Below are 13,416 nucleotides of genomic sequence, written 5' to 3' on the forward strand. Positions count from 1 at the left end.
AATGAATATAAAAAAACTGCATAAATATTTATTTACTTGTTATTATTCTATTTAGACTTCATGGAAGAGATCAGATTAGATAGTAAGATGTGAAAAAGTCAGATCTTACTTTGAAGCATGCTAAAATATAAAATAGGCAACTTCTTTGGCATATGGGCATAAAAGGCATATGCCTGTTTTTGTTAAGCCTTTGTTTACAGGAATTACTGTTGTTAGTTACCACTTCAGTGCTAAAACATACTATACTGACACGTAAGGAATATGACTGAATGCATTTCTTTGCTGTTGTGGTAGTCTATAGCAGAGTTAATATCAAGCTTACATCTTGCACCTTCCTTGGTAATTTTTAAAGATGTTATGATGGATTAACATTTTTAATACCGTCCCAGCCTAGTGGCAGTCAAATTATTTAACTGAAATCTCTACTCTGAAACACATTAAATATTTTAAATTAAATATGTTAAATATAAGATATCATGTGCTTAGCAATTTTGTTGCTAATTTTTGGTTGGTGCTGTATTTTTGTTATCCCTGTTAGAAGTTAGAGGTTGTCAGCCATGCTGATGTGAAAGGAGAACGTTGCTAGCACAGTTAAAGTGGCATTTTAATAAGAGAAAAAAATGTAAATGATGTCAAACATAAGGGATAATGGTCAAGTTTCACTGTCACTTCCTCCTAAAAACACAAGCGCATAGACATTCAATGTCATATTAATGTGAAATTCAATGTAGAAGAACAATGTAGTGGAAACAGCAAACGTTAAACAGAATGCAAAGTGCTGTTGTGGCTTTGAAAGAGCAAGGAAGTAAAAGGAAGGGAAATATTAACATGAAGATAAATTAAAGGTTGAAAAAAGGTAACGAGCAACAACACTGGCTGAGACACTTGGCTTGTGCACCTCAGCCAGTGTTGCTGCTTGCCACCTTTTTCCATTGACGATGAAATGTTTAAAAAAAAAAAAAAAAAAAAGACCAAGAGACTGAGAGGAGGGTGGTGCAGAAACTCTTCAGCATCATGGAAACACTGCTCACCCACTCCACAACACAGTACTATAACACCATACACCACAGGAGACCTTTTCTCCCACTGGTAATCAAACTACAGGGAGAAGTTATCTAAAGCCCATGTACAAATTCTATTTTATTTTCAGATGAACAATACTGTGCAAAAGTACATGTAAAGAAATGCTTTCAAGTAAAGGTGCCTTCAAAAATAATGAAATTAAACATTTCTACATAAAAAGAAATACTATAAAGTTTTTCCTGCCAATTTAGCCAATTGACTTTACGTTGTGCCTAACAATGCCCTCATCAATGATAAAATTACTGTAAACACATGTGCCCTCTTATGGCTTACTGCTTTAGTAAAAAACATACAAGTTTGCTGTACTGGTGCATCTCTTTCTGCATGACAACTTAAAATATTATTTTATGCTCACAGGTAATACATTTTTTTTTTTACAAAATCGAGCAGAATAATAGGTCACATAGTGCATGACAGATAAACTTAGGCAGCACAACAGCTGGATAAGGTCATGCTGTGTGCTATTAACATCCTGATTGTAAAAGCAGACAAAATATAGTACTAGGACCTACCTTATAGATGATTGGCTCTTTGATGTCTAGAGGCACCCCATTCCAGCGTTCTCTCTTACATCGTCTGAAGCGAGGTCCCCAAGAAGAACTACGTGGAGCTGACAGCCACACCACCAATATTGCTAACATGAAGCCTGCAGCTACTCCAAGCAAAACACCACCTATGTATGTGGGCAATGGCAAAACAAAGTAGCCGTACACAACAGAAATGAGAAGGATGAGACCATTATGTGGTATGGTCGGAGGCACTTCTTCCTCCTCCTCCTCCTCCTCCTCCTCCTCACCCCCCTCAGTTGGTTCTTCGCTGCATGCTGTGCTACCCAGCTGGAGGTGGGCCGAGTTGCCAAGGTCACCATCGGCTTCCGTGTCTGTGCAGAGTTCGAAATCTTCACTGTAGAGCTCACAGAACTCTTCATCTTCCTGCCTGGCCAAGGCTGACATAAAGCACCTGTCCAGGCCTAGTGAGGGTGACTTAAATATAACATTGGTGGCTATCCCTGGTGGACTGTCACCCTCAAAGTCATCTTCCTCTTTGATGCAATAGTCAGTTTTGCTTTCCAGGTGGCCATTGAGGGCTGTAAGACTACAGAGCTCTGAGGTGCTAGATGAGAGACTTTTAGGATGTTGGGCTCCCCACGCTGTCCCAGTTGTTGAACCTCCACTAGCAGTACTTCCTCCTTCCTCACCAATAATCTTGCTAAGCAGCTGCAGGGGTTCACACATTACCTCGGAGAGACGCCGCTTGGTATCTTCAATGCGTGCTTCAACTTCCTGTACCTTGAAGAAGGAACGACCATCAGGTGAAGCAATGGGCGAGGATGGCGCTGTTTTAGAGTCACCACTGGCAGTGGCAGTGACACGAGGTTGGGTAAAAGGTTTGAAGAGGTGTAGGTTACGACGGGAATCAGGGGGCCGGTGTGCTGGGGTTTCCTGTTCAAGACGGGCTGTGTCAGTGGACAAAGATTTGACTAGAGTCTTCATCAGATGTCTGTGTCGCATAGGCTGAGGGGCAGTTGCTGAAGGGACACCTTCACGAGGCTCCACCTCAGTGGAGAGAGACCTCACGAGGCTGAGGAATGGCCTTGAGTGCACAGCTGTGGCCTTGACTGGAGACGAAGTGGAAGAGGCAGAGTAAGTGGCAGGTGGAGGGAGTTGGGTCCAGTGCTCTGAGGGCCAGGAGGAGCTAGAAGGGCTACAAGTGGAAGAGGAGCCAAGGCTTGTGAATAATGGCTGGATGGCTAAGGCTGAGCTTTGGGTATGGGTGACCACCGAAGATGATGATGTCATAGCAGAAGACACGGGGGGCACACCTGAACCTAGTCCTGTTCCTGTGCCTTCAAACAGCAACTCCTCGCTGGCCTCCAAAGCTGTGACTATGCCCTGATCATCCCCTTCCAGACCAGATGTGGACACAGCCAACTTGTAGAGCTCTTCATCCTCCTCTTCCTCCTCCTTGCCCTGGGATGAGAAATGGATGGTGATTGTGTCACGGGAGAGTGAGCGTTGCACATGTAGTTTTGGACCTGAGGATGGCCGGAGAAATGAGGATGACGAGGAAGGTAGGTGGCTGGGTGTGTCCACATTGCTGCCTCCCTGACTGGTCATGGCAGCACTCCAGAAGGCTCAGAGCCTGTGGTCAAAAGGAAAGGAAGCCATATGAAAACAAATTTTAAGTCCTGGCAGATATCACAAATACCACCAGCAATCTCAATCTTATAATCAGAGTACCGTGTAATACAAATTCATATGGGGTTTTCAAAACAGCAAGACAATTTTTCTAAAAAACAAAACAAAAAACAAAACAGAACCCATCATATATAAAGAACAGGCCTCCAACACTGAAAATGAGAAGAAAACATTTTTGCAACCTAATGAACAAAAAACTGTAAAAGGCACTGAGGCCAAGAATCCAAATGGAGAACCCTGAGGCTCTCATCCATTACAGTTAATCAAAGTGGATGGCTGTGCAATCTACTGTCATCTCAAGACTAGACACAGTGTGCCTGTAAAATTGAATAAAGAGAAACCAAGAAGTTGTTACACGTAACAATGCATTTAATATTATTAGAGTGCCACAACAATTGATCACAATTGCCACAGCAATTGGGACAATTCAACAAATAAGTTGTAATGTGCCCTCCTCCACTTGAAGTGATTCCCTCCTCCTTCAAAAGACTACACCCGACATAGTAAGAAATCTGAGGTCACGGTCCTTGACCTACACCTAAAACCAACCCAAAACTACAGCAGTAATTAAACATTACTTTTGTTGAAATGAACAACATAAAAATATAATCTAATACAGTTTATGATCATATTTTTGTGATATTTCTCATTAAATTTACTTTCTTTGAGGTCTGGAAGAGCTTCATAGCAGAGAGAAAAACATTAGAACTCTTATCAAAGAGGATAAATGAAAGAATAGCTATTTTGCTTTATATGTGTGAAATAGGAAGAGAGAAAGAGGAAGAGAGTGATACTATATTTATTTATTTATTTTTGCATTTTTGAAGTTTGGGCCAAATAGTTAATCAGCAAGCATACTGTGGAGAACTACATTTTGCTTGATGATTTTTAAATAAAGGAATCCCCAGTCCAAGCCATATCTGCAAAGAATGTTTTAAATTCCTAATGGTTGTTAGGTCATTGCTACATGTTTAAATAAGGTCTATGTTTACACATGACTGCCTGTTCAGCCTACAGTGAAATAGAATAATAACTGATTTGGGATCCGGGGTGGCACAGCAGTAGTGAACTAAAATGTATTGAACCATTACTTTAACTGTAGCGTTATTGTATCTGACCATATACTACATATCATGACGTGTATTGTATCATCTGAAAGAGGGCGATTCACAACCCTACCTACGATAACTAACTCTACAGTACCTTGGTCTTCCCAGTCACAGAACTCTATAGGAGCAGAAGTTGTAGGGTAAAACAGTTCAACGTTGTACTATTCCTGGTTGCTGCAATGCAAAATTTCTCAAAAGACTATGAATTATATTAGCAAGCATGCCTGTCCTAGTCTAACATTATAGCTCATCTCAGTTTTGGAAAGTTAAAGCCCCTTACAGCTCTTACAGTTACAGCCTCTTAAGTCTTTATTTCCGTTAATACTTACAAATCCACTAAACATATCATTCATCAAGTCAAATCAAATCAAATCTCATCTAAATCAAGTCAAATCCAGTACCTTGTTCTGGTGTGAAGGTGATTAAAAATCATGGGTGCTTAGCCCCTCATCTGTGCAGGGTTAAAAACATATATAATGTGTGTGTGGGTGTGTGTATATATATATATATATATATATATATATATATATATATATATATATATATATATATTTATATATGTGTGTGTGTGTATATATATATATATATATATATATATATATATATATATATATATATATGTGTGTGTGTGTGTGTGTATATATATATATATATATATATATATATATATATATATATATATATATATATATATATATATATATATAAAAATATATATATATATGAGTGTGAGTAATGTAACATATCATAATGTACACACTATCATACATGCATACATACTCTTACCATCCTTTTTTTTTTTTTTTTTAAGAACACCTGCACACTGGCACATTCATGCAAAACAATGCAAAAACATCATGCAGATACAGGTAAAGAACTTAAGTTAATGTTCACATCAAACATCAGAATGCAGAAAAAATATGACCTCTGTGACTTTGATTTGATTCTGTGTAAACTCTAGAGACTGTTGTGTGTGAAAATCCCAGGAGATCAGTAGTTTCTGAAATAATCAAATCAGCCCATCTGGCACCAACAACCATGCCACAGTTAAAGTCACAGAGATCACACTTTTTCTTCATTCTGATGTTTGATGTGAACATTAACTGAAGCTCTTGACCTGTATTTGCATGATTTTATGCATTGTGTTGCTGCCACATGATTGGCAGATTAGATAACTGCATGAATGTGCAGGTGTTCCTAACAAAATGGACAGTGAGTGTACATGCATACGTACATATATACATACATACATTCATACATCAATTGCTGTCCACTGCACAATATACATAATATAGACAAAATATCAATATAAACCTGAGTAATACAAAAAATGAGTGGTTTCAGTTGGTAGTGTGCAGTGAACCATTACACGGCAGTGGCAATAAGGTGCAGAATGAAATGATTGGTCATCTTGAGTGGGAACTGAGTGGAGATTGAGAGGGTGTGAGTGGAACTGTCCATGAAGTTTCTTGAAATACATGCAAAGCAAATGCTTATGCATTGAATAGTTACTGGCTTTCAACAGCCTGATGGCCAAAACTAACTGGTTCTAGACCCGATGCAGTGGTAGTGTCTGCTAGATCGCAACAGTGAGAACAGGCTGTGGTTTGGGTTGGCTGAAGTCACATATGATACTTTGCCTCAATCAGCATTTTCAAGAAAGAGGGAAGCCCACCTCAATTACATACTGAACTGTCCATACCAGAATCAGCACAACTTTGTGCTTGAGGGTGCTGTATTTCCCAAACCAGGAGATTATGTAGCCAGTCAGGATGCTTGTGAAAATACAGGTCTCAATTGTAGAATCTGAGGTTAAAAGGTTGCATACAAAAGGCAAAAGAGACACCTTATTTCTTCTTCTTTCTTGTGCCTTCTTTAACACATATTCAAGGTGCACAGTCCATGTAAAGTCCTTAGTGATATGTACACCAAGGAACTTAAAGCTGCTGGCCCTCTCAGTGGTAGTCCCATTAACCTCTGCCATTCCCCAAATAAAGTCTGTGACCAGCCTTTCGAAGCACCTGCTTATTAGGGTTTAAGGCAACAGGGTGTCAGTCATTTAGACAGGTTGAATTAGCAGTCTTTGACTGATACAGGGACAATAGTGGACAATTTGAAGACAATTTGGACATTGGAACTACCAACAGGGAGAGAGAGAGGTTGTAAATATCCCCAAACCAACATGAAGTCCAGGGAGCTGTCTGTGGGAGAAAATCAAGCCATTTTGAAGCTGAGAAAAGAGAGAAAATCAGAGCCCACAAGCAGTCAGCATAATCAATACAACAATTTGGGATGTCCTGAAAAAGAAAGAAACCACTGGTGTACTAACAACCAGACATCAACCCAAAAACAACAGTCAGAGACATCACCAACAACCTTCACAGGGCAGGGTTGAAGGTTTCACAAAAGTTCTCTAACCAACATCTGCCAAAGTGATTGAAAGGCCAAAGTGTGGAGAAGAAAGGATCTGCTCATGATCTAAAACATACAATCTCATCTGTGAAACATGGTGAAGCTAGTGTCATGGTTTGGGCTTGCACAGCTGCTTCTGGAACAGGCTCACTAATCTTTTTTAACTCATGAGGGTAGCAGCAGAATGAATTCAGAAGTCTACAGAAACATGCAACCTAATTTGGAGAAATTCATCATGCAGCAAGACAATGACCCAAAACACACTGCCAACACAACAAAAGGATTTAATCAGGAGAAAAACTGGAAAGTTTTAGACTGCTCAAGTTAATCACCAGACCTTAACCCAAATGAACACGCATTTCACCTCCTGAAGAGACTGAAGGGCGAAACCCCCCAAAACAAACAACAATTGAAAGACACTGTGGTACAAGTCTCAATTAAAAGTCTATAAAAGACTATATGCACATAAACTTCTGCTCACCTAAAGATTGGATGGTCTGTCACCAAAGGTGCCATGTTTTAAGTTGCTTAATGCATCTAGATGTAAATATCCACAAATGAAAGCTGAAATTCTGATATATTGTTTCATATTCATCTTTTAATCTCAGACCCAAATGTCTTCAGTATATAGCAAAAACAAAAGAATTGGCCTTGCATTTCTAATACTTTTGGAGGGGACTATACATATTTCACCCTTTTGACATGTAATCAAGCGTGCTCGATTATGTCTCCTAATAACAACAGAAAAAAAAACTTCACCACATCAATTAGGATAAAAATTACCCTGCTAAACAACAACCTGTTTTTATTATTAGTCTTAGATTACTTACAGCATCTGCCATATTATATAAACAATTTAATATGGTTATACCTTTAATTCTAGAAACAATAACATTAAAAGGAGCACATTTATATTAACATTCATGTTTCAGCAAAAAACAACTGGGGCTGTTAAATAAAATAAAATATGAAAATGCACCCCCAGGATGCCTTCCATAAATGTTAGCTACATACATCTGTCATTTCAACAATTATACGTTTGTCCTTGTTAAACCACACCAGATTTTTTTTTTTAAATCTGTGTACTATTAACCTTAGATTACATGGAACATCTGCCACACTTTAACAAATGACACATATCAATCATGTTACAGGTGCAACTACTGACAGAGCCGTGCTATTATCGAAAACGAATGCACACCTTCCGATTTAAAAATTCAATCTGCTGTGCTGTGGTATCAAAGGAATATGACTAAAAAAATCAAGATATTCAGGGTCTCGTCTCCATTCCTTCTTGCACTGCTGTACTGAATAAGACAGCTCTTTTAAACTGTCAATTTGTGTTAATTGTGTTTAAGGGAACATGCAGTGCCAGGTAGAAGCCTTACTGTATGACTTAAAAGAGTCTGCAAGGACATTCCTACAGACCTAAAATTCGATTTGCCATTTACTTGTAACAGGAAAAGCCACAGCAATTTTCAGAATGACATGATTACAAGCGTCCGTAGTGGAACGCAAAAGAGCCAAGTCAAGTAGACTTCTCATCATTCTTCTCATCAGACAGATGTAATGTTAGGAATGAAACACCGTTCCTCCTTATACCATAAACTATACAATGAACTATACAGTAAACACTAAACTATAGAGAGCAAACTCTATTGCACAGTAGTAATTTGATTATAAACTCTGTTAATAGACTCGAGCGGCAATACGAACGTGTTCAGTGACTCACGCATGTGAATTTTGTAAATTAAAAGAGGTAAGAGTAAGAGAGGACTGAAGAGGTCACAGGACCCAAAGGTCTAAGAGTAGGCGGTTTTTAGTTTCATGTGGGTGGGCACGGCTGGACAGATATGAAGCGTGGTGGACAGTGAAAAAAAAAAAAAGGCCACTTAACTTTGAAGTGTACTGGGTGTTCATGCAGCACTCAACACGTTTGCCGTGTTCATCCATTCATCATGCTTTATTCTCGTTACATCATCCATCCATCCATCTTCTATACCGCTTATCCTTTTCAGGGTCACGGGGAACCTGGAGCCTATCCCAGGGAGCATCGGGCACAAGGCAGGGTACACCCTGGATAGGGTGCCAATCCATCGCAGGGCACAATCACATACACACTCACGCACCCATTCATACACTACGGACACTTTAGACATGCCAATCAACCTACCATGCATGTCTTTGGACTGGGGGAGGAAACCGGAGTACCCAGAGGAACGGGGAGAACATGCAAACTCCGCACACACAGGGCCACGGTGGGAATTGATCCCCCGACCCTGGAAGTGTGAGGCGAATGTGCTAACCACTAAGCCACCTCACTTTACATTTAAATGAGTAATTTGTTTATGTTTACGGAAACAGAACCAACTTACTTCATTAGTTTAAAAACAAAAATAATAACTGAGGGAGCATTTTACAGCAATCCAACGATCACCAGGGCGATTTATCAAGGAGGACTTGTCACATGGGCCTACAAGTGCGTTCAAGAGACTGTAAGAGATCGTGTGTGTGTGAGGTAGACATGGTTAGACAGATAGACTGTCCACAGGAGCCGCTTCTACAGGCACTAATGCAGCACGATAACACCCACACACACCCACAGGAGTATGAGTGAGACAGGATCATTCTACATGCAGACAGATAGAGTTCTGTAGGAGAAATACAGCAAGAAGCTCAAACTCTGCAGCGGAAGTCCCCATTTCTGTGGCGTGAGATGCGAAAAATAGATACTAAATCCTGTGATTCAGCATGTGCTAAGAATAGAATTGGGATATGGAAAGAAGAGAAAGTGGCCATGCAGAGAGGCAAGAGACTTAACCATAAAACGTGGGCGATTGAGAAAAAACATGGAAAGAATAGATCAGCACGAGAAAGAATAACAGAATGATGACGCAAGTAATCAGGGGAGCAGGTTAAACAGCTCCCACAGGCACTAGTCATCTCCCTCTGTCTCTATTTCTATGAAACATCAATTTAAAAGCGAATTCAAGCAAAGCCTGATACACATACTGTACATCAGCAGCAGAACTAAGGCAAAGCTTGACCTGGGCCAAACTACTGAAATTTATCATTTTAACATATCCAACATATAGATAGGAATTGCTATCTATAGAAAAGATTAATGAGATTAATGTTGATTAAACAGAAACATTTACCACACCCAGACAAAGCTTCTATTTATTTATTTATTTTACACAGAGCACATGTGCATCCACAGTCACACTGAAGGACCTGGTCATTATATTAGGATTCCAAAAGATAAGGTCAAGATGGCAAATCTTTTTTTTTTTCATTGTCCATTATTTATTTTGTGATATTTTAAATTCCTGAACTCTTTTTACCAGAGGCCAAAAAAATGGAATATCTTCCTCTTTTGAGAGTGCCTGTGTTCATAAATGTTCAGCAATTATTTGTGAAATTACAATCCACAGTAGTGGTTAATGGCTCATATCAAGTTAGAATTTGCAGTTTTTCTTAAGTATTTTTTAAACCTAGTCTACTATATTTAAATACGGTGTTTTACTATCAAAAAAGTATCCTGACCAATATTATAACTGACTAGAGGTGATAAAATAAATTACTTGTTTATGCTGGTTGAAAATGTCTGATAAGTAGATTTCCACTAATACATAAGAGTAATGGACACACAGATATTGGAAATCTAGATGCCCCATTAGCCACTGTTGCTAACTATTTCATACATCTAACTCCATGCCAGATTATCAGGGGCAAGAATCTCTAATACATCGCAAGTCTATTGGCGAGCTGCAGCCCTGCCCTGATAGAATTGTCTCTCTCAGTTTATGCTCAACAGGATTTTAGGAAATATGTTTTGTTACAGACATATCTTTTGCATATGGCAGGTGATGTAGTTATAAGTACACATGCACTGCTAATAATTTTATTGATTCTAACTGATGGTAATTTGGGCAGAGCAGTGTGATATAGGTTAATGTTAATGCCTGGTCAACAGAAATTATGTTTTAGTGTTTTACTTCTGCTGATGCTAAAACGAAGTTAAAACTAAGTTACTAAGTTGGACAGTACCTGCCGATAACCGATTAATGAACCGGACAACCGGAACATTGATTCTGAATGAGAACATAACACTCAAAGTAAAATATTGCTGAACTTTATTACAAAAATAAACAGTACTGACTGTACCATGAAAATTTACTGTACTTTTTAAATGAAATAAATATAGAAATATTAATATATATTAACGGTTAATAAATATTTAAGCAAATAAAAGATATACATACTACAAACTGAACTAAAAAGTAACATTCCAAATAACAAATAAAACATCCAACTTGAATCAATAACACTTCAAATAACACAACAAAATTTGTCAGTGAGGGTTTTTATTTCACCTCTAGAGGCCGCTCTCATACTGTATAATGACAGCAGACCCTTCTCAGCCGCTCCCGCAACGGGCGCAACAGGGAAAAACTGTCTATGTGGATTTTTGCTGATAACCGATAGTTCCAACAAACTTGGATGTAAAACAACATATTCATCCATCCATCCCTTCATTTTCTATACCGCTTATCCTACTGGGCCACGGGGAACCTGGAGCCTATCCCAGGTAGCATGGGGCACAAGGCGGTGTACACCCTGGACAAGGTGCCAATCCATCACAGGGCACAATCACATAAACATTCACACACCCATTCATACACTATGGCCATTCTGGACATGCCAATCAGCCTACCATACATGTCTTTGGACAGGGAGAGGAAACCAGAGTACCCGGAGGAAACCCCTGCAGCACGGAGAGAACACGCAAACTCTACACACACAGGGCAGCGGCGGGAATCGAACCTCCAACAATGGAGGTGTGAGGCGAACATGCTAAACTTACCTCACCAACCTGTCTTATCTACTGCATACATTTCCTCAAACCATGAAATCGCATTGTGTGAACTTTCCCCTGCAAAAAGCATCAATGACACTTACATCAAGATGCTGCAGTGTGTCTGCATTTTTGCAAAAATCTTTAAGTTCATCATTAAGGTCACATTCCACAATTTGGAAAGTGGCCTCCACCAAGCAGGCACCACAGCTAACACACCAGTTTTAACCCAGTGGAGTATCTAGGCTTCCTATATCCAAGGGTGGAGGCATGAAAGCGCAACACTCACCCAACTAGCATGAGCTGGCACATCAGAACAAACTATGCAGCTCACTACTGCAGAACTTCCCAGGTACCTACAATTGTTCAACTCAGTTCTTAGTCATAACCATGCCATGACAGCATATTTCACTTCCTGTTTGTTAACAGATCATCATCCATAAGTAGGCATATTATATAAGGCTACAAAGAACAAGGCATATTTAGCAATTGGTATAGGAGGAGGATGTTGGTAGTTAAGCATTCATGATAGCCCTTTAATAGCTGCCTGGGGAGCTGTGCTGAGATACAGTTTAATAGTGTAATGTCCTTAACCAGGAAACTCCCAATGAAATTTTAAGCACATATATTAGTAACGCACTCTACATAGAACGAATAAAAAGCACTCCAGCAGTATGGTGCAGTATTTGTTTAAGTAATAATAAAATAAAATAAATAATAAAAAAAGAGATTACAGGTGATGAAAAAATGTCCAGAACAATATAGGCAGTGTTGCCAGGTGCATTCTTTTACTGCAATTGCGTACTATGTTTAAGTTCCCACTGTGGTTTTTGAAACAGGCAAGATTAGTTTTGTTTGCATACTCTGCAAGAGAGAGAATTCAATATATTAAAAAAAACCCACCTTAGATCATATGGTTTCTGGTATAATTACTGGAACTTGTATAGTCCAATAGTGTGCAGTCTAAACCAGAAATAGATATTTTTTTAAGTAGCAGGACAATTCAATCCAGTGCTCAATTTTCATCTCCTGAAAGGACACTAAGAATCCTTATTAGATCGATGCAATAACACCTCTCAATCTGAACGGATATTTTATAAATGAGAAAACCCCACTAGAATCCCACAGGCATCCCACTAGGAGACTGGAAAGAAAAGAAAGAAATCTAGCTGTCAGCTAGTACGGCCAATGTAATACTGTTTCAGATCAGGCAACTAAAAAAGGCCAAGGACTCAAGGTTAATCAACTCCCAAAGGTAGATTTCCAGCTCCATGGTCCTGAAATCCTGGCTCCTTACCAGTAAATAAGCCAGCTAAGGTTTCCTATAACAAATGAAAAACTATCCGAGCACTATACTGGAGGACACAGGGAAATGCAGTGACTAAAATCACAGTACTGAATAAATCCAGCAAAGCCATGACAGAGCTTGCACTTCAGGGATCACATGTGGAAAAGTTACTCTTTGGTAAAATAGAAACACTCAGTGAAATCACTGTTTTGACAAATATCACCTTTCAGCAAATGCAAAGCAGTGGTATTATTAAGAGTTTATGCATATGTAGTAGAACAGGAGTTCAAAAGATCAAGCAGGCATTAAAAAACAAAAACAATAAGCCGCTCAAGGCTATGCATTACAGTGATTTTATTATGGATACGGGTGTTCTTAGGCATGACACAAAGCAAAGTGCCTAAAAAGCCCTAGCCATGATAAAACCCTTGTAAAGCATGGCCTCAAGTGGTTTCTGCTTCTATAAAA

The 13,416-nt window shown here is 39.1% G+C and overlaps 1 protein-coding gene across 2 annotated transcripts in view; it reads right to left on the bottom strand.

Moving 5' to 3' along the window:
• Positions 1-13,416, bottom strand: part of tex2 (testis expressed 2) — a 35,051-nt gene that overhangs the window by 15,565 nt on the left and 6,070 nt on the right. Inside the window, exon 3 of one of the 2 annotated variants that reach the window (XM_053653491.1) lies at positions 1,596-3,225. In XM_053653491.1, the coding sequence (XP_053509466.1) occupies positions 1,596-3,200 (1,605 nt within the window). In that variant the 5' untranslated portion in view covers positions 3,201-3,225. Of the gene's footprint in view, positions 1-1,595; positions 3,953-13,416 lie in introns of those variants that run through there. The other variant, XM_053653499.1, reaches the window with a different exon arrangement.

The sequence above is a fragment of the Ictalurus furcatus genome, chromosome 2, assembly GCF_023375685.1.
Source record: "Ictalurus furcatus strain D&B chromosome 2, Billie_1.0, whole genome shotgun sequence".
Classification (NCBI taxonomy): Eukaryota; Metazoa; Chordata; class Actinopteri; order Siluriformes; family Ictaluridae; genus Ictalurus; species Ictalurus furcatus.